The sequence below is a fragment of the Pimephales promelas genome, chromosome 1 (genome assembly GCF_988280905.1).
Source record: "Pimephales promelas chromosome 1, fPimPro1.hap1.1, whole genome shotgun sequence".
Taxonomy (NCBI): Eukaryota; Metazoa; Chordata; class Actinopteri; order Cypriniformes; family Leuciscidae; genus Pimephales; species Pimephales promelas.
In genome coordinates, this window is record NC_142769.1 from 3,778,251 (window position 1) to 3,802,792 (window position 24,542).

General features: G+C 38.8%; 1 protein-coding gene across 1 annotated transcript in view; it reads right to left on the minus strand.

Annotated features, from left to right (window-relative positions):
• The window catches only part of mmp15b (matrix metallopeptidase 15b), a 39,932-nt gene that overhangs the window by 8,013 nt on the left and 7,377 nt on the right, over nt 1-24,542 (minus strand). Inside the window, exons 2-7 of the mRNA XM_039690931.2 lie at nt 17,292-17,440; nt 15,364-15,486; nt 14,969-15,276; nt 9,727-9,888; nt 6,938-7,164; nt 2,955-3,093 (exon numbers count right to left, since the gene is read on the minus strand). Coding sequence (XP_039546865.2) covers nt 2,955-3,093; nt 6,938-7,164; nt 9,727-9,888; nt 14,969-15,276; nt 15,364-15,486; nt 17,292-17,440 — 1,108 coding nt within the window. The remainder of the gene's footprint in view (nt 1-2,954; nt 3,094-6,937; nt 7,165-9,726; nt 9,889-14,968; nt 15,277-15,363; nt 15,487-17,291; nt 17,441-24,542) is intronic.

Here is a 24,542-nt window from a genome sequence, read left to right on the forward strand (position 1 = left end):
GTGCTCCAAAGCATTGAAGATTATGCCAGTTTATGTTGGAAATTTTCAGGTCCATTCTCAAAAAGTAAATAAATGGATTATAACTACTGGAGAAATATTATTTGGTGCCATAAATCCCTTTAAATACAAAACATTACTAAACTAAAATATAGTACAATCATTTCATAGTTTGTATTTACTTACTGACGCAAAGAATCTCAGGACTAACAATATATTATATTAAAGTAGATGTTAGGATGGAACTATCACATTTAACATGAGTTATATGTCAATAAATTAAACTCAGAAACTCAATTGTGGACGGGACGTCCCTGCATATCGACTTACTACAAGAAAACAGGTTGAAAGATAAAACACTCAAAAGTTCAAAAAGAAAGAGAACAGAGGTTGAAAACAATAGAGAGGAAGTAGAAAAGACAAGAAGGGGGGAGGCAGCAACACTCCATGCGTGACAGGATTTCATGGTGCATGTACAGGGACTTTCCAACCTTTGACACAGTCTCCAGCACTGAACCACAGATTGGGGTTTACTCTCTATTAGAACACACATAACTGCATGACAACACTGAAAAAGATGTTTGGTTCCAATCCCACATTTTAGCGGTTAAAGTGACAACAGAGAGCATCGCATGGAGCCGTTACAGAAACATCGGGATAAGCCTCGGTTTTTATTGTTTTACAGTATGGCAGACACCGAGGCACCATCCTCATGGACCCGTTTGATTCACCGGGCCCTTATCCAAGTCCAACCGTTGCTGTCAGCATCTGGTAGAACCGCTAGCTGACGCAATGACCTCGCCTCACCAAGAACAGATGTTGCTCCCCAAGATGTTTGGTCTCCCGATTTTCTCAAATGGCAGATATCCAAATTTAAAAAGGGCCTTGCCAATGACATCACTAGCCCTACAGTGTTTCCTTATGGGAGCCAGCTTTTCAAAAGTACAGCGCATACGCATTCATCTTCGCAGAAATCTTCAGTAGGAAGTCATTAGATGTCTGTTTGAGGGGGTGTTGATATGTAGGACTAATGTGGGAAACCTCACTGTGGTCTGGGCCGTTTTTGATTTCAATCTTCTGGCAGGGCTTGAAAATAACCAGGACTGAGTTTCTTTGCACCAGAGATTTTCATTGGACGTGCAAATATTAACATTTGGTTCCCAGTTATACATTAAGATGATTTAAATATTATCAAGATGTTAGCATGGGTGTTGTTGGAGTAGAGTGGTGCAGGACGATTATTGTGTGACAAAATCCGTAAACGAGTTACCATTTTAGCACTGAAGTCATTGTTTTTTTTAATGGGGTTTTGTTTAAAATAGAACTGAGTAGAATAGAAAAATTAGAATTGAGTAATAATTAATCAAATTAATTCCTTAAAAGTTAACTATTTAAAGTGAGTAAAACTTACAACAACAAGCAAAAAAAACATAAATTGAAGTCACCATTGTGGTGATTGGTGTTTGTTTTAGGTTTGTTTTAAAATGTTAACATCAGGTGTCTTCAATGTTGGCAATATAAAATAAATAGTTCTTAATTAATCTTTGACGTCTGTCTGTTAGTGAGATATTTTTGTTAAATTTTTTGGTGTGAACTTTACTCAGTTTAAATGGTTAACTTTTCAGGAATAATTTGATTAATTATTACTCAATTCTAATTTGTTAAATTTAATAATAATATTGCTTGTAATCTGTTGCCACAATTCTATTGATTAGAATTAGATAAAGCATATTCATTTTTACAGTGTGTAAAGCTTAAATGTAAATGAGTATTTACGCTTCAAAATTCATAAAAGTTGAGTCCATTTGTGAAGACTACCATGATGAACAAAACGTGTGAGAATCATAAGCTTTTGTTGGTCACATTCTTTGTTTTCTGTAAACCCTAATGGGTTTTAGTTGAAGGAAACAGTGTGGTGCTGAAGTTACGTGTTACGGTAATATTTGCACCATTTGGCGTTAGAAAAAAACAAAGCAAAGCATGTTTATGAATTTATTGTAGTAATGGAGTTACATTATTGAGGTTTAATTTCTAGCGATTTTTTTTTAAACATTAGGCAACATTCATTTGAAATGTTTTTAGGAAAACTTTTAACAAAAAATATATCAGTTTATTAATCTGACAAAAAAATTTATAAAAAAAAATAAAATATAAAAAGAATAAATATTAATAATAATAATATATAAATATAATATTAATTTATAATAATATATAAATATAATATATAAAATAAATACAAAAATATATTATTTTGGTAGTAGGACAGTTTACGTAACTTTTTCACAAGACCTTAAAATTATGTAAAAAAACAAACAAAAAAAAGCACAATGCTAAAAATAAAATATTTTTGGTGGTGGAGGCAGAGAAATATTGCTAACTTTTTACTGGTCCTACAATTAAAAAAAAGTGTAATTTTCAAATCATGCAAAATGCTAAAAAAAAAAATACTTTTATATATGCCAGAAAAAAAGTATATAATTTTCATTATAAGGGTTTCTTGTTACTAATGTAATATTAATTGTAATTTTCAGCTGCAAATAATAATAATAAAGGCAAAAATTCTTATTGTGATTGAAGTGAAGCTAATGCGAGTAAAAGCATTCACATTATGCTTACAAAATTTATGGTCAATCTCCAGAATTATGCAGCTCCTAAATTCAATTTTGGCGTTCACCTTAAACCCATAAACCCATATATAAAACAAAAAAGCCATGTCTCTGAAACTCTACCTGTAAAATCCATCAGACTAATACACGAGCGGCTGAGGGAAATCAAGGACACTTCCTGTACTAAAAATCAATGGCTTGTTCTGATGTAAAAAGCACTTCAAATGTGATGTAATTCTGCCAGCCTGCGTAATAATCTCTCTCCCGAATATAACATTTTTATGGTCTATATTAACTTTTAACAGCACAGAGCTATATCAGTTTTTAAGTGCAGTTAGAAAGGGAAAATACCTTTAAAAAACACAAATCGGCCATCATGCCTTTCATATGCGGCATCGATGTCTCCCGGCAGACCCCTCCAGAAGTGTCCGATCGGCATAGGGTAGTTATCCAGCACTCGATTCCTCCTCACTCTCCAGAACCAGCGGCCCTGAAGCAAGAAACCCGATTCAGAGTCAACGACCAGATGATGATGGTTGTATATTCTGTACTAATGGTAGTCAAGTTTATTTGCAGCCCACTTTCTGTCCTGATTTCTTCGAGGGGAGGGTAAATGTATGAGTTTATTCAGATCTTTAGATCTAATGGCCGAAATAAGCTTATGCAATTTACATATAAACATGACCGTGGATGACGGAAAAACACAGCTTTAGTTACTCCTCCGACAGTCGTAATGGTACGTTCACACCGGACGCGAATAGCGCGTCAGGCGGGAATGATTTCAATGTTAAGTCAATGCAAAGACGCGTTACGCGCGTGAAAAATTCCTGCGGCGCGAATGAGGCGTGGAGCGCAGCACGGAAGCTCTTTCGCGCGAAATGCGCGAATTGAGCGTCTGGCGAGTTAAGCGTTACGTGCGAATGATTTAGTTAGTGCCATTTGTGCATTCACGTGTTTGACGCGAATTCGCGTCTGCCGCCCACGTTGAAAAATCTGAACTTTGGCGTGAATTCGCGCCGCGTTAACCAATCAGGAGCCTAGCTGCTTGCTCACGTGGTGAAGTGTCTGGATGCTTCAATAAATTATTTTGTATATAACTAAATGCATGGTGGGATTATGCACAACAAAGCAAATATTTTATCACTTAAAACATTATTTCTATATACGAGACATGTTCATTTTGTATTGAATGTTATTCATTCCATATCTAGATTATATGAAATAGTATTATGATGTAAAGACAATCAACATATGTGCATAAGTTCGTGTATGGACGTGAGAGAGATTTCGCTTCAAACTTTAAATTTCGCTTCAAACTTTTTATTTACCCGCGTCAGTTTTGCTCTTGACGCGCGAATTAACACAAAGTGGTCAATCGTCAAACTAGACGCGGTAGACGTGAATTTGACGCACTATTCGCGTCCGGTGTGAACGTAGCATAAGTGTGTTAGAAATCAGGAATGGTGGGAGAACATTGTGCTTGGTACGTTTTCCATCTTCAAACCAAATTTGGGACTTCAGCCGTCAACGTTTAAATCCCATCTTGCTAGCATGTTAAAAATAATAACAGGTGGGTGTGGCTCTGAAGCTCCGCCTTTTCTGACGTGGAAATCTTCTTCGGTTCATTTCCTCGGAGTCCGTCGAGGTCAGACGTCCGTGAGTAAAAACATGAACACAGCTGCTGCTTTAAAGCAATCTACGGTATACAGAGTTATATAAATAAACGTAACTTTACTAGAGTGCCGAATTGCAGAGCTGGTGTAAATCGCTATGATCAGATGCTTTCTTAACCGCGGTTTTCTCACCTGTGTGTTAATTCACAGCACATTTACATATTCATCTAAACGTCACTCCCAGCAGTAGGGTTGGGTATCGAGAATCGAGTATCGATTGGAACCGAGACTAACTTTTCGTTTTTCCCGGAATCGTTCAAAAGTTAAAATTTCGATTCCTAGTTTCGATATTCACAGTCCGCCGACCGGAAGAAGAAACCGCTGAACAACACCAACGAAGAAGCGTCTGCCGGAAGTGTTGGCATAACCACGCGAGTCGAACATGAGTACCTTACGTCGGCGATCCAAAGTGTGGCTTCACTTTTCTAAAAATAACGAAATCTCGGCAAAATGCAAAATTTGTGACAAAAGGAGTATTTCTTTCAGAAAGGCCGTTGGTTAGCAAGGTTAGCTAAACTTTTTTGACCCTGCCTCTTAAAAGAATCGGAATCGAGAATCGTTAGGAACCGGAATCGAAACAAGGAATCGGAATCAGAATCGTTCATATTCAAACGATACCCAACCCTACCCAGCAGTGATGTTAGCTAACAGTACCACTGCAAAGGTATTTCTGTTTACCCCTAAGAGAAGAACGAAAAATAATTTCGCTGTTCATTAGGGCCTTTAGTATGAGTTGTGCTAATAGTGATCATGAACAGAAACTCAGAGTATCCTTTACACTCACTCTGGCTCTCCACCAGGACCTTGAAAGAGATCCAACTTCCAAACCAAGCCCAAATTAAAACCAGAGCCCGTTCTGCGGCCAACACGCTCTAAATTTATCCTGCTTTCTCCCTCAACCCCAACACCTCATCGTAACAGACACACGTGCATGGAGGAACACAGTCTTGCATGAGTTAACTTGTAGTATTGTGTTACACGAGGAGCGGCCTTATTTTCAGATTACTAAGGAGTGGTTCTTCACTCGAGGACATCTGATTGTTGTCTAATGGATAACCTGACTACTGCGACCAGTTAAACAGTAACATCTGAAGAAGAAACACGTCAATGTATTTTTCCAACAAACTGTGCTAAGGTGTAACATCCCCAGTAAAGTCTGCCCGCGGCTTCACACATCTAGAAATAAAATAAAACATCTAGAAATAAAAAAAGTTCCTTTCACCTTCAGAACTGCCTTAATTCTACGTGGCATTGATTCAACAAGGTGCTGAAAGCATTCTTTAGAAATGTTGGCCCATATTGATAGGTACCATATTGATGAACTCATTGTCATGTTCAAGAAACCAATTTTCCATCAGAAAGCCATCAGAGGATGGGTCATGGTGGCCATAAAGGGTCAGAAACAATGCTCAGGTAGGCCGTGGCATTTAAACGATGCCCAATTGGCACTAAGGGGCCTAAAGTTTGCCAAGAAAACATCCCCCACACCATTACACCACCACCACCAGCCTGCATAGTGGTAACAAGGCATGATCGATCCATGTTCTCATTCTGTTTACGCCAAATTCTGACTCTACCATCTGAATGTCTCAACAGAAATCGAGACTCATCAGACCAGGCAACATTTTTCCAGTCTCCAACTGTCCAATTTTAATGAGCTCTTGCAAATTGTCGCCTCTTTTTCCTATTTGTAGTGGAGATGAGTGGTACCCGGTGGGGTCTTCTGCTGTTGTAGCCCATCCGCCTCAAGGTTGTGTGTGTTGTGGCTTCACAACGGTTGTAACGAGTGGTTATTTCAGTCAAAGTTGCTCTTCTATCAGCTTGAATCAGTCGGCCCATTCTCCTCTGGAGGCATTTTCGCCCACAGGACTGCCGCATACTGGATGTTTACCCTTTTCACACCATTCTTTGTAAACCCTAGAAATGGTTGTGCGTGAAAATCCCAGTAACTGAGCAGATTGTAAAAATACTCAGTGATTAATGAGAAACTGAACAGGTGTCCCTAATAATCCTTCAGGTGAGTGTCCTGTACATTTCTTCGAACTTCTCCAACAGCAAGACTAAAGCAAAATAATGTGCTTTTTCATCTAATGGCAAAAAAAAGAAAGATCATATGATGTGGTATGTTTTTAGTTTTTTTGTTTTCTTCAGAGAAATTAAAGTTACTCTGCCACAGAGAGCATTTCTTTCATGCGAGAGCAAATCACATGACATGACGTGACCACAAAACCGCAACTCCAGCAAACGGAGCAGAGCAGATGAAGTCCGATGATCAACTCCAGACTCCGAATACATGTTTCCTGTCCTCTTTATGGAGCTCTGCTTCGTAACAAAGACCAGCACAAGGGTTTTTACGGCCCATTGCCCAACAAAGCCTGATTGAGAGCAGGACGACCTCAGCAGGACTCAACCTGTGTCTCAGGTCTTTCACCTGGAACTGTGACTGTTAAAGTTTCACCGCTTGAGTGAATCTTACGAAGCCTGTCAAAAACATGTTTGTGACATAAAATTCTCATTACTATAAAAAGCTTGGTTGCACTTTATTTTAAGGTGTATTTATACAGAGTAATATTAATTAATAACATGTACTTACAGGGTTAGGGTAGAATAAGGATTTGGCTGAGGGTTAGTTGCATGTAATTAAGCTTTTATATAACTCACCTTAAAGACAAACATCTCTCCCCTGAGCATGGTGACGGTGTCGAAGTTGCCCTCGCAGATGTTCGGGCCGTAGTGATCGGGGCGTTCGGTGGTGCGAGGCCCCGGTGGCCGGCGAGGGGGTGCTCCGGGGGGGGTTTTAGGAGGCTGAGGGACCCTGGGGTCCGGATGGGCAGGGCGCCGAGGGGTCACGGTGGGGAGAGCCTGAGTGGGAGAACTGTTCGGGGGTCCTACAAGGAAGGGTGGAAGAAACAAAACTACTTCAGAATTTGTACTAATAATAACAGCTCATTGTGGCAACCTCTTAGTTCAGACTATTATAAACATAATAGCTAATATAATAGCTAGGATTTTTCTCCATATAATGGACTTCAATGGGAACCTAACAGTTCAAGGTCCAAAAGACAGTTTCAGTGCAAACTGCAAACTGTTCAAAGGGCTTTAAACGACACCAGACGTTGAATAAGGGTCTTATCAAGCGAAATGATCACTCAATTAAAAAAAAAAAAACAAAGTTTAAGTTTTATAATCAAATGCTCGCTTTGCTCTGTTCTGTGATGTGCGCTTGTGACTCTCCTGTTCGAACTCGTTTATCAAATCTTTTATCGTGTCATTTGGTTCGAATTGACAATGAACGAATTGACTCGGGAAAAGATTTGTTCATTTTGAACAGGAGAGTCACAAACGCGCATCACACGACAATTTGAGCTTATAAAACTTAAATTTAGTTTTTTTTTAATGGCCGATTGTTTCACTTGACAACACTTATTCATCGCCTGGAATCGTGTAAAAAGCCCTTTGAACAGTTCGCAGTTTGCACTGAAACTGTCTTTTGGACCTTGAACCGTTTGGTTCCCATTGAAGTCCAATATATGGAATAAAATCCTGGAATGTTTTCATCAAAAACCTTAATTTTTTTCAACTGAAGAAAGAAAGACATGGACATCTTGGATGACATGGGGGTGAGTAAATTATCAGCAAAAGTTTTATCTAATCAGCCAATCACATGGCAGAAACTCAATGCATTGAGGCCTGTAGACATATTCAAGATAATATAGCATCACAATGGGAAAGAAAGGAGGTTTAAGTGGCATAGTTGTTGGTGCCAGACGGGCTGGTCTGAGTAATTCAGAAATCTAAAGTTTAAAGAGAATGGTCCGAAAAAGTTCTGCATGTGTAAATGCCTTGTTAATACCAGAGGTCAGAGGAGAATGACCAGGTTCAGCTGATAGAAAGGCAACAGTAACTGAAATAAGCAACCGAGATCTTCAGAAGAGCATCTCTGAATGCACAACATGTTAAATCTTGAAGCAGACGAGCTAAGACACACCGATGACACTTCGGTCAGCTAAGAACAGCAACCTGAGGCTATACTTAGAGTACAAAAGCCGTCACCAGGGCGGTACCTTTACAAAAGGTACACTTTTGTTCCTTTTAACTACTAATATGTACACTTTAGCTACTAATATGTACCTTTAAGGTACCAATATTCACCCTTTTGAAAAGCTAACACCACAGCGACAGCTTTTGGACCTTTTAGGATGGATGGATAGGTTGATGGCTAATTTCACTGGTACTTGTGACTACGTGACAATAAAGGCTACTACTACTACTACTACTTTTAGGGTTTCAATTCACACAGACTCCCTAAAACTGGACAATAGAAGATTGAAAAACGTTGCCTGGTATGAGTCTCGAGACATTCCGATGGTAGGGTCAGTATTTGGCATAAATAAATAAATAAATAAAAAACGTGAAAACATGGATCCATCCTGATTTGTATCAATGGTTCAGGTTGCTGGTGGTGTGATGGATTTTTCTTGGCACACTTTGGGTGGGTGTGTGTGTGGAAATGATGTTTGTGAAATTCACAAAGGATCAAGATATTGCTCACGTCAAATTTAATCTCCAAAAATAAGATAATATATTTTGATTAAAGCAAATTAAGCTTTTTGTATTGATTTTGCACTGTGACGATTTCCCTTAAACTTTCTAATTATGGTCATTTGAACAAAAAAATATTCATTAATAAACTTTTTATACAACATGGTAGTATTTTTTGAACTGTATTCAATTAATGCAGAATTAAAACAAAAAAATATTATAGTATTACATTAACTTATTTATGCAATGAGTAATGATAATATATAGAGAGAGACCAGTGAGAATTAATGGACCCTGAACGCATTACGAAATCCTAATGGTTCAAAAACTAGGCTTCATTTTCTGTCTCCAAACCTATTTTTTTTTCTTTTTAAGTATGAAAAATAATAGTGATGCTTGCCTTCACAAACACCAATAATGTGTAAAATGATTAACGAATTCACCATGACATGAGCACGAGTTCTTTCTTCTAAAACTGGGAAGGATGCCTACAATTCTCCCTCACAGCTGAAACTCCCTCATGCAAAACTTCAATAAATATTACTAAAGTCCACAAAGACCAGCGTATTTCAAAAGGAACATGGCCTGGTCAAGGGCAAAGTAAATCCAATCTACCACAAAAACAAACATTATAAAACTGTGTAAAGCTTGAACACCACTAAACCTGCTTACTGTAAACGAAGCAAAACAACACATGAATATAATAACTCTGCTCCAGGACACTAAAGCTGTATATCTATATTGTCTATAAACACTTTCTGCCAGATGATAAGGAGAACAGAAGAGAACGGGACGCGGAAATTAAATGCGGCAGACCAGAACAAATGTTGCACAACCGCTACGCCAATAGCTAAACTGCCCTTTTGATCAGAGATAATAAACAATAAAATTAAAACATCACAGGTTACCGTAAATCTGCTGGACCCCACGGAGATCATCCTCAGGCAGCTCAAAGTTTTCCGTGTCCATCCACTGGTAGAAAGGAGCCATAATCGCCAAAGGATTATTGGAGTGTTCCAGTCCAAGGGCATGGCCCAACTCATGTACGGCCACCAGGAACAGATCATTACCTGGAGGAGATACACATTAAATATCACAGGCTGAGGTATAAGAGAGAGCTACAGTAATGGTCAGCAAGGATGAGAAGAGCTGATGTCTGATAGAAACAGCATTCGCTCTAGGAGACTTTATGAGAACTCTGGCATGAGGAGACTGCATATTGCTTTGGTGATAGTTCACTTTTGGTATGGTTTAGCTTTCCTCAAGGGCATCCAAGATGTAGGTGTTTTTGTTTCCGCAGTAATTACAGGTCAAACCGTACTTGTCTGTCAGTCATATAATGGAGGTCTATGGTCACCACCTCAAAGAGCATGCACAGAGAAGTCCAAATTAAACATGATTTAATGACTCGTAAATGTAAGTACACATTGATGGCCTAAGACACGAAACGAGCGGTTTGTGTGAGAAAACTAACAGTATTTATATCGTTTTTATCTCGTTACCAACAGCCACAAAGCACCCGCGCCCTCAGATCACTTGGACGTGGCTGTGATTACAAGAGGTAAAAACGATATAAATACTGTTCGTTTTCTCTCACAAACCGCTCGTTTCGTGTCTTAGGCCATCAGTGTGTACTTACATTTACGAGTCATTAAATCATGTTTAGTTTGGACTTCTCTGTGCATGCTCTTTGAGGTGGTGATCATAGACCTCCATTATATGACTGACAGACTAGAACGGTTTGACCTAAAAATATCAAAATTGAAAATACTGTGGAAACAAAGACATAACAAACATACCATAAATTAATTTCAAAGTGAACTATCGCTTTAAGTGTGCACATTAAATAAAATCGCCACTGGTCTTGCAGTAGATAAGGAAGAGAAGCTATATTTAGGACATACGCCGCTTTTCCACCATTGAACCAAACTGTTCTCGTTGCTATTCTGTGCCGATACGACACAGCTGGTACGGATGTGGTTTAATTTTCCACTGCGTGGGTGATAACAAAGCTCTTTGGATTGTAATACAAATGCAACAATGCGGGATGTAAAATAGTGACCATGTTGTGAGGGATGAAAATATATTTTTAAACTTGTTTACTTCACTCAAACACCATCCTAGGCCAAATACAGAGAAACTGGTAGCCAGTGACCAATCCTTTACAGCACTGCCGAGAAATGCGGGCCGAGAACGGTTTGTAATAGTGTAACCATTTCTGATGGTGGAAAGGAGGCTAAACACTCCTAAAAGTTAACCTTTACTAGCATTGATGGTACCATGAGGAACCTTTAACATTTATGGTACCTTCCCATTGCACAAAAGGTTTCAGGTTTTAAAATGGTCTTCACACTATGGCCCTGTTTACACATGGTATTGAGATCACAGGTTTTAAATTTTCTGTAAAATCATATAACACACTACACTTAAAATTATAATCATGTACTTTACATGTGCTTTGGTGAGTTAGTCAAACTATCAAAATTAGGGTTCTTCTTTAAAGCAAGAATGATAAAAGAAAAAGTTACTTTAAAGTTGCATTGCGCAAGTCTCTGAGTTTTTGCAGAACTACGCCCCCTCTGGCGACAAGTGAAACTGTCGTTACATATTGGTACCTTAGTGGTACATATTAGCACCTGAAATGTACATATTATCAAGTAAAATGTACATATTAACACCTAAAATTGACATTTTACCACCTAAAATGTACATATTATCAAGTAAAATGTACATATTAACACCTAAAATTGACATTTTACCACCTAAAATGTATTAGCACCTAAAATGGACATATTAGCTCATGGAATGGACATATTAGCACCTAAAATGTACATATTATCAAGTAAAATGTACATATTAACACCTAAAATTGACATTTTACCACCTAAAATGTATTAGCACCTAAAATGGACATATTAGCTCATGAAATTGACATATTAGCACCTAAAATGTACATATTAACATCTAAAATGTACGTATTAGCACTTAAAATGTACATATAAACACTTAAAATGTACATATTAGCATCTAAAATGGACAAAAGTTTACCTTTGAAAAGGTACAGCCCCAGTGACAGCTTTTGTACCTTTTTTTCTGAGAGTGTAGGCCACTTGCCGATTGAAAATCATCATGTCCTGCATGGGTACAGATTTGTAATGCATACTATAGTAAGTGTTCCTCTCACTTAGGCGTTTCAGTTCATATGAAAGGAGAAAATATGCATTTATCTGCACACGATTAATGGAAACACTCGCAATGACAGTGCACTCAGTCTGTGACTGATTTTAATGATATCCTGTCTCCATTTTCCAGCTGTCATAGTGATCTGTGACTCTGCGGGTGTAAAAGGCTCTATGTGATTCTTAAATCCTGATTTTGGGAGGGACAGACAACGATTGACTGCTTCCCTTTAATACTGAGTGTGTCCATTATAAGCCAGTGTTAATGCAGGCTGTATGAAGTCATCGGATAGTGATGTTGCTTCTTCATGTATTTTCTCTCTCGCAGAGAGGCAACACCATTAAGGCTAATGAGTGTGCAGATAAGAGAAGCGCTGAACTGGTTGTCCTGATGCTTTCAGACAGTTCAATCAATGACGGCTTTCACAGACAAATGCACTCGTCATTCAAAGCTGCTCTCGTCTGACGGTCGCGACTGGTAAAAGATGCAACTTCAAGGCAATAGGAGACATCTCTCCTCACAGCTGTGACACCCTGACCGAGACTTCAACTGTAGCTAACAATGACGATCCTGTAGCCAGACATTACAAACCAATAGGAAATTCGCTCTGGAAAATCCTCGAGATTCCTTTTGAAGTTGCGTGATGAGTTCTCTCTCAGTGTTACAGTGTGTCAGTGATTAATCAAATGTGTCATGATGGAATAATTCCTTTAAACTGTTTGAAAACTACGACCTTTGGCCCATTTAAAGACAAAGAGGCTTTTCCGAGTTACTTTAGGAAACAGGGGCTGTATTATCACAACTTCGGTTTTAATAGTCTTGTGACGTATCCGAGTGAAACGGCTTCAGGGCTTCATTTTGTCCATGGGGAATTCATAGTGGTTTGCTATTGGTCGATCTCATGTGACTGACAGGTTGCCCCACCCATAATGATGATTTCTGAAGGATCGTGTGACACTGAAGGCTGGAGTAATGATGCTAAAAATTCAGTTTTGATCGCAGGGATAAATTAGACTTTGCAATATATTAAAGTGGAAAACCGTTATTTATATTATATAATATTTCACAATATTACTGTATAGAGTGCCAAAGTGATGACGTCACTTTGTAGGACCACTCGGAAGTTAGCGGCGGATGGGTTCCCTTACACGTTTTGTTAATCCGAAATTTATACATTTTGAAGCCTATATAAAGTTTTTAAAAAACACAAGCAGACACAATAAAGTTTAAAAAAACACCAGCAGGTTATAAATGTGTGTTCTATGTCATAGATCAAAACGTGAAAATATTTAGAGGCTTTGTTCACCACTGACCATATTTCAGGCGATTTAGCAAAAACCCATTCAAAAATTCCCATAGACTTTAGAGCGAGGGATGCTAAAATGCTAACTCACTTCCGCGATTTGGCCTACAGAGTGACGTCGTAACTTCGGCACTCTATTTTTTTTATCAAATAAATGCAGTCTTGGTGAGCATAAGAGACTTATTTCAAAAAACACCTGAAGCCTAATTCACATTACATGATTTTAATCCCATTTTAAGCTTGATTTGCAAATCGTTGAGCTCGCCGACAGATCACGGTGTTATCGCGGGGGATTAGCGGGCGATGAACGCTCGCCAATCTGTTAGTATGAAAGAGCCAACAACACATTAAAGACGCTCGCAGACCACACAGAGCCCAGAAAAATATCTAGCATGCTAGATATCCAGAGCTGTCGCACGACTCAACCTCAGTGATGTTATGAGCTCCAGCCAATCAGAGCAAGGCATGGGTTGAGGTCACCGGGTAAATCTAATTTTTTCTTTTTTTGCGTTTTTTCTCAGAGCAAATCATCGCGCTAACGGTTTGCGGCACTAGTTTCTGTCTGACGTCCATAATCGCGTGTTGTGTTCTTAGTATTTTTCGCTGGGTATTGGTGCGCGTCATTTCTGGTTCGTTTTTTTTGGCGTGATTATTCATGACAAAACGTGGTTTGTAGACAAGATAGAATCGTTGGGTGACAGAGTTGTTGTCAACTCGTGTAGTGCGTTACCTCCTGTTGTGTGGTGTGAACAACTCAACAACTTCTCATTTCACAGAGAGCAAGGCATGTAGTGTGAACCGCACAGTTCAGCCCGGCATTTTAAAATCATGTAGTGTGAACTAGGCTTTACTGACCCCAAACTTTTGAACGGTAGTGTATGAATATATAATTTCACATATATTACATATTATGCAATCTATAGACCCTTTTACAGTTGGTAAACATGGTGACGTTTTTTTGTGGGCGGAGCTTAGGTGGAGGCAGAAAGATCCATCTGGCCGCTTCACTAACGCTAGTTAGCAAGAATTGTTAGCTTGTTTTTTAACAATGACTGGAGAAAATCCGATATTATCTTAATGTGTAAGGTCACTCAGTGTCCAGGGCCGCGATTGTTATTACCAAAAGTTATTTTTAACGGACAGAACCAGATTGGCCGACCCGTAGCCGCCTACACGCTCACTCAATGCATGGATGATCTGACAGGATTAACGTACGTTACCTCGGTTGAGTGGCCTGACTTCTACACCTACCTTATAGAGAAACCGATCGTAAATAGAAACTGAGGGCATATAAATCTTTAGATGCCTATATGGTCCTGTACAAGACTTGTGTGTACGATCTGCAGTTCTGCCGAGCCAGCGCCGAGACCACGACAATGTAAAGAGTGACATAACAGTGCGATATTAATGATGTGAATATTTTCTAGAAATAAAAGTCCAGATACAGCATATTCATTTTTCATCAATTCTTGCACCAAACAACACAACAAGATGACATTTAATAATAGTAACAATTATTTAAGCTCCTTATTATGTAGCCGAATCTGTGCTGGTTTGTATTGGCCGCCTCCAGTTTTCACTTTGTTTTGCCTCCAGCTAGCGCTGTGACGTAACTGTGACGTCGGCGCAAAAGGGGTCTATAAAGCACACAGATTCTTCCGACTCACCTTGTAGGTTTTGCGAGCCGATGGTCCACGGCTCGTCTGAGTCGAAGTGAGTATCTCCCCCCATCCCCGGACCAGGGAAGTAAGCATGAGCCAGGAAACCCCCCTCTCCGTCAAACGGAGAACTGTCACCATGGAAACCCGACGCGAAAAAGATCATAATATCCGGTTCCTTCCGACGGCCGTATTTGACCTCATGGAAAGGAAACTCGTCAAATGTCAGCGGCGTCACTTTCTCCCACACTTTGAAGGCCCTTCGGATGGCCTCGTATGAGTTGTACTCCCCGATCTTAGGCGTGTAGTTCTGAATACTGCATCCACAGCAAACACAGGAAGAACATTACGCAAGGAAAATCAAAATCACTGAAAATGGACTTAATAGTCAAATTCAAACCCACCTGAAACTTATGTGGGTCTTGTCCCACTTGTGGCCAGTAAGGGCATAACGTTTCCGTCGTACATTGGTCTTGATTTGACCCCCAAACTTGTCAGGGACACCACAGCGAGGTCTTTTCATGGCCCTAAAAAGACAGCAACAGATGAGGGATTAGTGTTGAAAAGTTAAGAAAGCTGAACTTGACATTAACACCCGCTAAATGCTGGTGGATTTCAGCAGTGGCGTGTGACACAGTCACTCCTACTGGCCACTTGAATCTTTTAAAAAGGCATCTGAAATAAAAAACGAAGTACAATGTAATGTTGTCAAAAATATACATATCGATACTAAAATATCTGAAAAACTACCAATGCCTCAGAATAGATACAGTACATGATACCAGCTGCTCTCCCTCATCGCTCCAACAGCGAGTGACACACAAACCCGCCTCTCCTCACTCACTCGTTCCATCTGCTGCGGATGAATATTGTTGCTGTTACAGGGCTTGAATTTCAGATTGGGCGTTGTGCATAGTTTAGGCACACACTTAAACAAATAAACTGAACAATATAATTTGTTGGTGTGCACTCTAATTAGGACTGCAACAAACGATTATTTTGATAGTCGATTAATCTAATGATTAATCGACTAATCATCGATTATTTTGCCAGCTAATCATTAAGTTTGGAACGGTTATTCAGCTTTTTTCAATTAGTTAAAACATTGAGTTATACATATTCTTACTATAATATAAAAAATAAAAAATCAGTTCAGCTTCTGAAATAGTGGTTTTAATGAACTTATAGAGCCAACCAAACAGGTCATTCTCTTAAGTTTAACTCAAATCACACACAAATGCTCTCGAAGCATTGTTTAATAAGCCCACTGCTTTTCATAGAACTGAAACAGAAAAGGGGTCATTACTTCAGGACACAAAAAGGGTAAAATATTAATCTGCAAACCATTATTATAGATATAAAATTACAATAGTTTTATACATGAGAATTGAGCTGACAGATATGTTCTCATTCACCTTTTAATTTACAGAATGAAAAAGAAAAAGTAACTGTCATGATATTATTCCTAACATCTCCTTTTGTAAGTCTTTATGATTATGGAACAAAATACAGGCAAGTAATAAGACTATAATAGTGCTACAATAATAAAAACAGCTCTGACTCCTAAGCTCATTCAAGCTTTATTCGATGCAAAATAAATCATCACATTACTGTAATTATAATAATATAATATTCTATTATTAAAATACAATAATTTTGTAAAACTTTGCCAAACCTTGCTAGTTCGGATTCGTTTGCATTCCGTCATTCGCGCTGTTTTTTCTTTGACTGCATTTATAAAGGGCTGCATTACACTCTAGCGCCAAAGCGCCGTAGCGGTCAAATCGCGATATTGCACGCCCTTACGACAACAAACGACTACTCGACAACAAAGATATTTGTCGACAATTTTTTTTATTATTTATTGTCGACTAATCGTTGCAGCCCTAACTCTAATAAAGTTATATAGTTATCTTCATGGTTGTCAATCTTGATGTGAACGGGCCTTCATATTATCTGTTTAGCATGAGGTGTAACAGAATCGCTTGTAAACTGTTGTCTATGGACATTTCTAATCAAACTGGCTTCCTTTAGCATCAAGTCGATCACAGAGACTATTGGGACCGATGTTCTCCACGGTCAACTTCGATCAATCAGCTTTTGGGAAAATGAAAGTGAAGTTAAAATTGATAATGCAAGACCATGGGATCCTTCAGCTTGAAAACTACTTCCACAGACATTAACCAATATTCCCTGAAGGTTCTCCATCAGGTGAACTCTGTTTTTCATTTTAATTACAGGTTTAATGGGATGGAAGTATCAATTGTTTGATTACGGTTGACGATGACTGGTAGTAGCTCAAACAGATCATGTGATGGACTGAGTCTCTTACTCTATGGTGTCGATGTCCATCTGTCCAGTGATCTCCAGCCCATAAAAGCGTTGCATGTCGCTGATGGCGTTCGACAGGATTTGAGCCGAGCGCATGGTGGACATCTGCCTGCTGGCCTGAGGGAGGTAGCCGTACATCCGCAGCCATGACTAAGAGAAGAACACAGACAGATGGAATTAAAAAAGGACATATCATGAGAAATCAGATTTTCCTTGACCTTTTGTGAATAGGGATCTATAAGATATACCTTAATGACATCTGAGAGATTTCTGTCCCTCCATTGACAGTCTACGCAACTACGACTTTGACACCTCAAAGTTCATAAAGAGATCTGAATTTTCTGGTTTAGTCCAAATTTTCTGAAGAGACATGATCGCTTTATATGATAAATAGATAATATAGGTTTTTATTCACATATAAACATTTATCAACTCACACATCAGTTGCGGTAAACAGAAGTTCAGTCGTGTTTGCTTGATGTTCAAGAACCAATGAGGTTCATTCTCGTGTTGCGCATCACGTTTGAGCTTCTCCAAGAACCAATGAGGTTCATTCTCGTGTTACGCATCACGTTTGAGCTTCTCCAAGAACCAATGAGGTTCATTCTCGTGTTACGCACCACGTTTGAACTTCACCAAGAACCAATGAGGTTCATTCTCGTGTTACGCACCACGTTTGAACTTCACCAAGAACCAATGAGGTTCATTCTCGTGTTACGCATCACGTTTGAGCTTCTCCAAGAACCAATGAGGTTCATTCTCGTGTTACGCATCACGTTTGAGCTTCACCAAGAACCAATGAGGTTCATTCTCGTGTTACACATCACGTTTGAGCTTCTCCAAGAACCAATGAGGTTCATTCTCGTGTTACGCATCACGTTTGAGCTTCTCCAAGAACCAATGAGGTTCATTACGCATCACGTTTGAGCTTCTCCAAGAACCAATGAGGTTCATTACGCATCACGTTTGAGCTTCTCCAAGAACCAATGAGGTTCATTCTCGTGTTACGCATCACGTTTGAGTTTCAGCAAGAACCAATGAGGTTCATTCTCGTGTTACGCATCACGTTTGAGTTTCAGCAAGAACCAATGAGGTTCATTCTCGTGTTACGCATCACGTTTGAGCTTTAGCAAGAACCAATGAAGTTTGTTCTCACATATCAAGTACGGTTGAGCTTGTCTTTATGTTCGCTGATCAAAGTTTATATGTGAATAAAAGCCTAAATTTAATCTTTTCGTCATATACAGCAATGCAAAGAAAATGTTTACTAAGCCGCCACAATCACACGGATTTGTTTTACGATCTCTTTATTATTAACTTTTTGATCAAAATGGTACTTCTGTAGACCGTCAATGAAGTGACATAAATCTCTTAGATTTCATAAAAATATCTTTATTTGTGTTTCGAAGATGAACAAAAGTCTTATGGTTTGGAAACGACATGAGGTATAAGCAGTGTTGGGGAAGCTACTCTGAAACTAGTTTGACAAGCTACAAGCTACTCGTAAGTTAAAGTAGTTAAACTACAGCCAAACTACTCTTTTAGAAAAGTAGTTAGCTACACTACAAGTTACAATCAAAAAGTAGCTAGCTACATTGAAACTACTTTTGCTTTTCTGAACAACGTATATTATTAATAACTGAATAAGTGTCTAAGGAAGGACAGAAGGGGACAACAATACTTTTTGAAATCATAATTTTATTGCATTGTTTTAAACAGTAACATTTAAACTAAACATTGTTTAAAACAATGCAATAAAATTATGATCTCAAAAAGTATTGTTTTATTACACACAACACCCAAATATCTCAGAATGTTTGTCAAAAGTGCAAAATTGCAACAAATAGCCAACAACATTGCGAGAACAAAATATACATCCAACGTAAATTGCATGTAGAACATTTTCTCATAAAACTTGGACAAATAATGCCATGGGTAATTAACTTTAGTTGTTTCTCCGACAAACACAATGTAGCTCTTGCTCGAGCTACACCGCTACTTGCTGCAAAAAGTAGTTAGCTACTGGAAAAGCTACACTGTTTAAAAAGCAACTGAGCTACAGCCAAGCTACTGAAAAATGTAGTTAAGTTAGTAGCTTCGCTACTTGTAGTTAACTACTCCCCAACACTGGGTATAAGGGTGAGAGAGAGAGAGGCGGAAACATAGATATCTATATAAAGTCTAGATATGTCGTCCACTCTGCTGGCCAATGGAGGTCGACGTCTGCACCTGGCGGCCATCTTGTCACAGGCAGCTCGCTCACTCGTAACATTGTGTTAATGGTACATGTACTATTTAAATGACCATAACTTGCTCAATTTTCGACCGATTTCCAAACGGTTTGTTTTGTTATTAACGTCAGAGATGTAGTTATGACACTGCATACTTATAAATAAAAAGTGTATAAATAAATAAATAATCATCCAGATAATTATAGCCACGTTAATAACGTTTGTAAGAAACCAAACCGTTTGTAAATCCGTCAAGATTTCAACGAGATAAGAGTATTTGTGTTCGTGCTGACCGTTCATCTTACATCAGCTTGTCTGTGACAAGATGGCCGCCGGTGATGACGATGGAAACTCCGCCGTAACACATCTAGCCTTTATATACATATCTATGGGTGGAAAGGCTATGAAAAAACGAAGATGTAGCACAAGAAGTCATCAGGATATGACTCCTTTAAGACCATAGCAATTCAAAAGAACATAAGTCAGCCACTGCCATGAGAACGGACTTAAAGACCGTCACACCTGTTATACGCGACACCTAATACTGGCCCAGACTGTGTGCGAACACTTGAGGCAGATCTGAGCACAGATTGAGGGGAGACGGCACCAGCTGCGGGGGTCAATTTATCTTTGTCTTCAGAAGCAGAGAGTGGCGCTTTTCTCCTCACGGCTGGGGGACTTTCCTCAGGGCAGAGGTATGCGTGGACTCCCATCTGGCTCTTGTTTGGGATGCGGTGGGCGATTTTAAAAGCCCAGAGGGTTGATTAAAGGGGGTGAAAGCTGGACATTATGCATTGATGTGCATTAAATGTGCCTACAGCTATTGCTTATCGTCATTAGTTGGGTCATTAAGACAAATGATGTAATTAAACTACCACACTGTTAAGCCCACCCTGAAGCAACACGGATCCGGCAGACCAAACAAAACTTCCCATAGGAAGTCAGATTTGTGTAATGTCTCAATTGTTTCTCCTAGACAGCAGTGAGATAAAGTGGAGAACAGATCTTGTTTGTCTCATTGTTTCAGAAAGTCTGAACAATGTCACAAATTATCTTCCGATTTGTAAAGATTCTGCAAGACGTTTTTTCCACTTTAACAAATCAGATGATTTGTCCTGTCCTTGAGACAGAACTTATCTTTACTTTTGCACACAATTCTATCATGCATATGCAGAAATATAACTAAGCTGAGAATCGATGAGAAAATCACGATACCATTTTTTTATCCCATCCCCTATTGCTTATAATGAGAAATCTCAGAGATAAAATTCAAACAAAAATGAAGGAACTAAGAACAAATGCAATACAATTCAGAATCAATTGCTTGTGAGTTTACAGTGCAAACTGTTTTTAACTTGGAGGGCTAATGTGGACGTCCCAATAGGCTTATGTGGTTAAGGGTCTCATCCTACTCAGTAATCAGGGCTGTAACACAGTTGCATGGACCCGATCTTCACTTTCCATGGCCACAGAAAACACAGGCCTTTGTGCCCTTCTGTGTGCTGAGACTGAGAGTCAGCTGGATAACAGTCAAACATGATACCAGACTATAACCCAACATAAAGCATGTCTTATGAAATTATTAATCTTCTGCATGGAGTTAGGGAAATAGACTTGCATAATGCCTCAAATAATGCAACTTGTTTGAGTACTTAATTCCAAAGTGATCAGACTTACTATTATCATCTGAGGAATGATACAATGATACACAAAGAGTGTGAAATAATCCCCTAGACATGATTCATGGAAATAAAACCAAAAATAGGTGATATAGATCACACGAGCAGCTCATTATTAATTCACTGTAAAAATATTTTTTGGTGAAGTAAATACTACTGAAAAAACAATGTAATTTACATGAAAAAGTTAGTTCAGGCAAGAATTTTTAAAAAAACTAAGTAAATTCCATATCAGTACTTAATTCAAGGGAGAAGAAATGAAAGTGTAAATATCAACTCAATAAAATTAATTAAAAGTTGCTCAACTTTTCTGATACTGGGGTTCCCATCATGCACTGGACCTTGAATAATTAATGAGGTTCATTTTTCACTGGTTTCCAGCTGTATTTACACTGTTTTATCATTGATTTTTGTTGTCAGTATTAGTAACTTGCCATTTTCATTTTAAAATGACACATTCAAACACAAAAACGACCCATCAAACGTTACCGCCATTGTGTATTGTCTACCAAGTATTGAGTTCTTTGCATTCACTTGATGCTTAACATCTGACGATCTAAGTAAAGCACATACTATAAATGACTAATAAAATTCAATATTATTGTTTTAGTGAAATGTAATGCAAATGCAAAGGAAATTTCAACTAAATCGATATTGTCAACCTTTTACTAGAGAAGTAAAAATGACTTATTGTTCTGTAAAGTTCACTTAATTCCATATTCCAAGTAAATTTAACTTAAAGATTTCTAATTAAAGCTACTGATAAATATGTTTAGGTTTTACTTGGCAAATCTATGTAAATTTACTAGCATTTTCTGTAAAAAATATTGTTGGTTTAACTTAAAAAAGTAAGTAACCTGGGTTGCCTTAAAATTTTTAAGTTGATTGAACTGGAAAAAGTGAGTTAATACAATGAAGGAGATTAATTTAATCATCAGAAACTCAAAATAATACGTTATCTCAACTAAATAAATTATTTAAGTTGATTTGACAAAAGAAAGAATGTTGTGATAACAAATCTTGAAAATATTTTTTGAAGTAAATCCTACTCCAATTTTATTTCTCCATCCTACTCCAATTTTAGTGTAGCATTTTTATTTCTTTTATCCTACTGATAAATGAGAAGCATTTATCAATACAAGAGAAGCTTTAAGCCATGGTTCCCCAAAAATAAAAGCTTGATGGAACATGTGTAAAATAAGTTACACAATACATAAATTACAAATACCAACTAGTTTTTTTCTCTATTTCCATATCATACGTCAACTACCCATGTACTTTCACACCTAATCCAACAATACCCAGCTTTTTTCCTCTCCCGGAGCACAATCCTCTTTGTGTCCCCCATAGAGCTGTGAGAGAGGGAAGTGCTAAAGGGCGGTGCGGGGCATGACACACCTTACCCCCACAGATAAGACTGCTGCCTTTCAGTCTCTAGAGCCCTGGGGCTTTTAGCAGGGCGAAAGGTGGGAGGGTGTTTGTGAACTCCCACAACAGAAAGACATTACCCTAGTGTTCTGCTTACTGGCTCATAAAGGAGAGCAGCGTTCTTGTTTTCAGGCTTTATATGCTCATTTCCGAGAGTCAAGGGCACCTGGGATTATTCGTTGCAGGTCATTGGAATGGACGCCAAGCTCTCCGGTGCATGAGATAAACGAAGACCTAAATTTTTCAGCATCTATTCCACCATCGAAACATCATATGTCATGCATACAGAGCAAGACTTTACAGAAAACAGAAGCAAGGAGAGCCATCCTTCTCTCCCATCAGCCGCCGTTGCCAACCATTGGCTCAATGGGACCTTGAGAGCGTCCGGCAACATGTCCTTCAGGAACCTGTGATTCACAGCGCGTCGTGAAAAGACTTGGGTTTAGTGTGTGTGTCCAGAACAATGTCAGCCAAGAATCTAACGACTAGAGAGCGCTATTATTCCTGGGCCTTGGGTGCGTGCCATTTTTTGGTCATTAAGTGAGAGGGAAGGGGGAGCGAGTGAACCAGATCAAGTGAAAAAGATTAAGAGGAAGACAGGAAAACAGAACATGACAGAGGAGGGTACGAGTAAAATAAGTTAAAGCACGTTGGGTTTTTGGCATTCCAGACAAGATTCTGGCTCTGATATATCGCAGATAACTGGTCTGGGTAATAATCAATGACAAATTCAATTTAAGCTCCATGTGGTCCTCTCTCTCAGCTCTGCCTGATGTCCTATACAAATCGATTTTGAAAATGCATTTAGGCTATATCTTTGTTAGGCAATGTGAAACAAGATTCAAGGTAAGGTCAAAGGACCAAGTGCATCAATCAGATGTCGATTTCATTTCCCGCTGTGTAAATCAATAGCCTTAATCGATCAAAACAGCATATTAAATTAAGTAAACATTCAAGTGAGGAGTTCTCAGAAGGAGATGGAAGTATCACCGACAGAGATTTAGAAATAGTCATTAACTATGTGTAGTTCTAGTTAGACTACATTTTAAGTAGGGATACACAGTGTATCTGTAACATATTGGTTGTCTGCCAATATTTGCATAAAATGTATAATAACATAATATTTTTAGAAAGTTATTGAATATGGGATTGAAACCGATGATTCCTGACCGATGATTGCTAAATTTCTTCTGCGCAAGAAAGTCATGATCCAATGATTGCTGACTTTCTTGTGCGCAAATGCAGCAGGACCCAGCTCAGATGTGATGTGGAGCCTCTAGCTCAACTATGTATTGAAAATGTCTGCCTTATCATCCATAATTCAGTGTTCATATAAGAGTCGCATAGAATTCGTGTGCAGTAATGTTATGTGAAAGAGCCCTTACTGATTGTAATAATAAGTCATAATTGTAATAAAATTACCTTTACACCACAATGTGGCCTTTTTACCATTACAGTGTACATGATTCCATGGTATATTTGGTTTACTGTTTGAGTATGGTGCCAATTTTATTGTTACCACCAAATATTTTACATATTCTTGAATATTTCTTTAGGTCTGGTTTCAGACCCAACCTTAGGTCATCCAACCTCTCTGGTCTCGACTCGGACTCGACTCTCTTTGGTCTCGGTCTCGACTCGGACTCGACTCTCTTTGGTCTCGGTCTCGACTCGGACTCGACTCTCTTTGGTCTCGGTCTCGACTCGGACTCGACCCTCTTTAGTCTCGGTTTCGACCCTCTTTGGTCTCGGCTTCAACTCGGACTCGACTCTCTTTGGTCTCGGTCTCGACTTGGACTCAACTTTCTTTGGTCTCGGACTCAACTCTCTTTGGTCTCGATCTTGACTCGGACTCAACTCTCTTTGGTCTCGATCTTGACTCGGACTCGACTCTCTTTGGTCTCGGTCTCGACT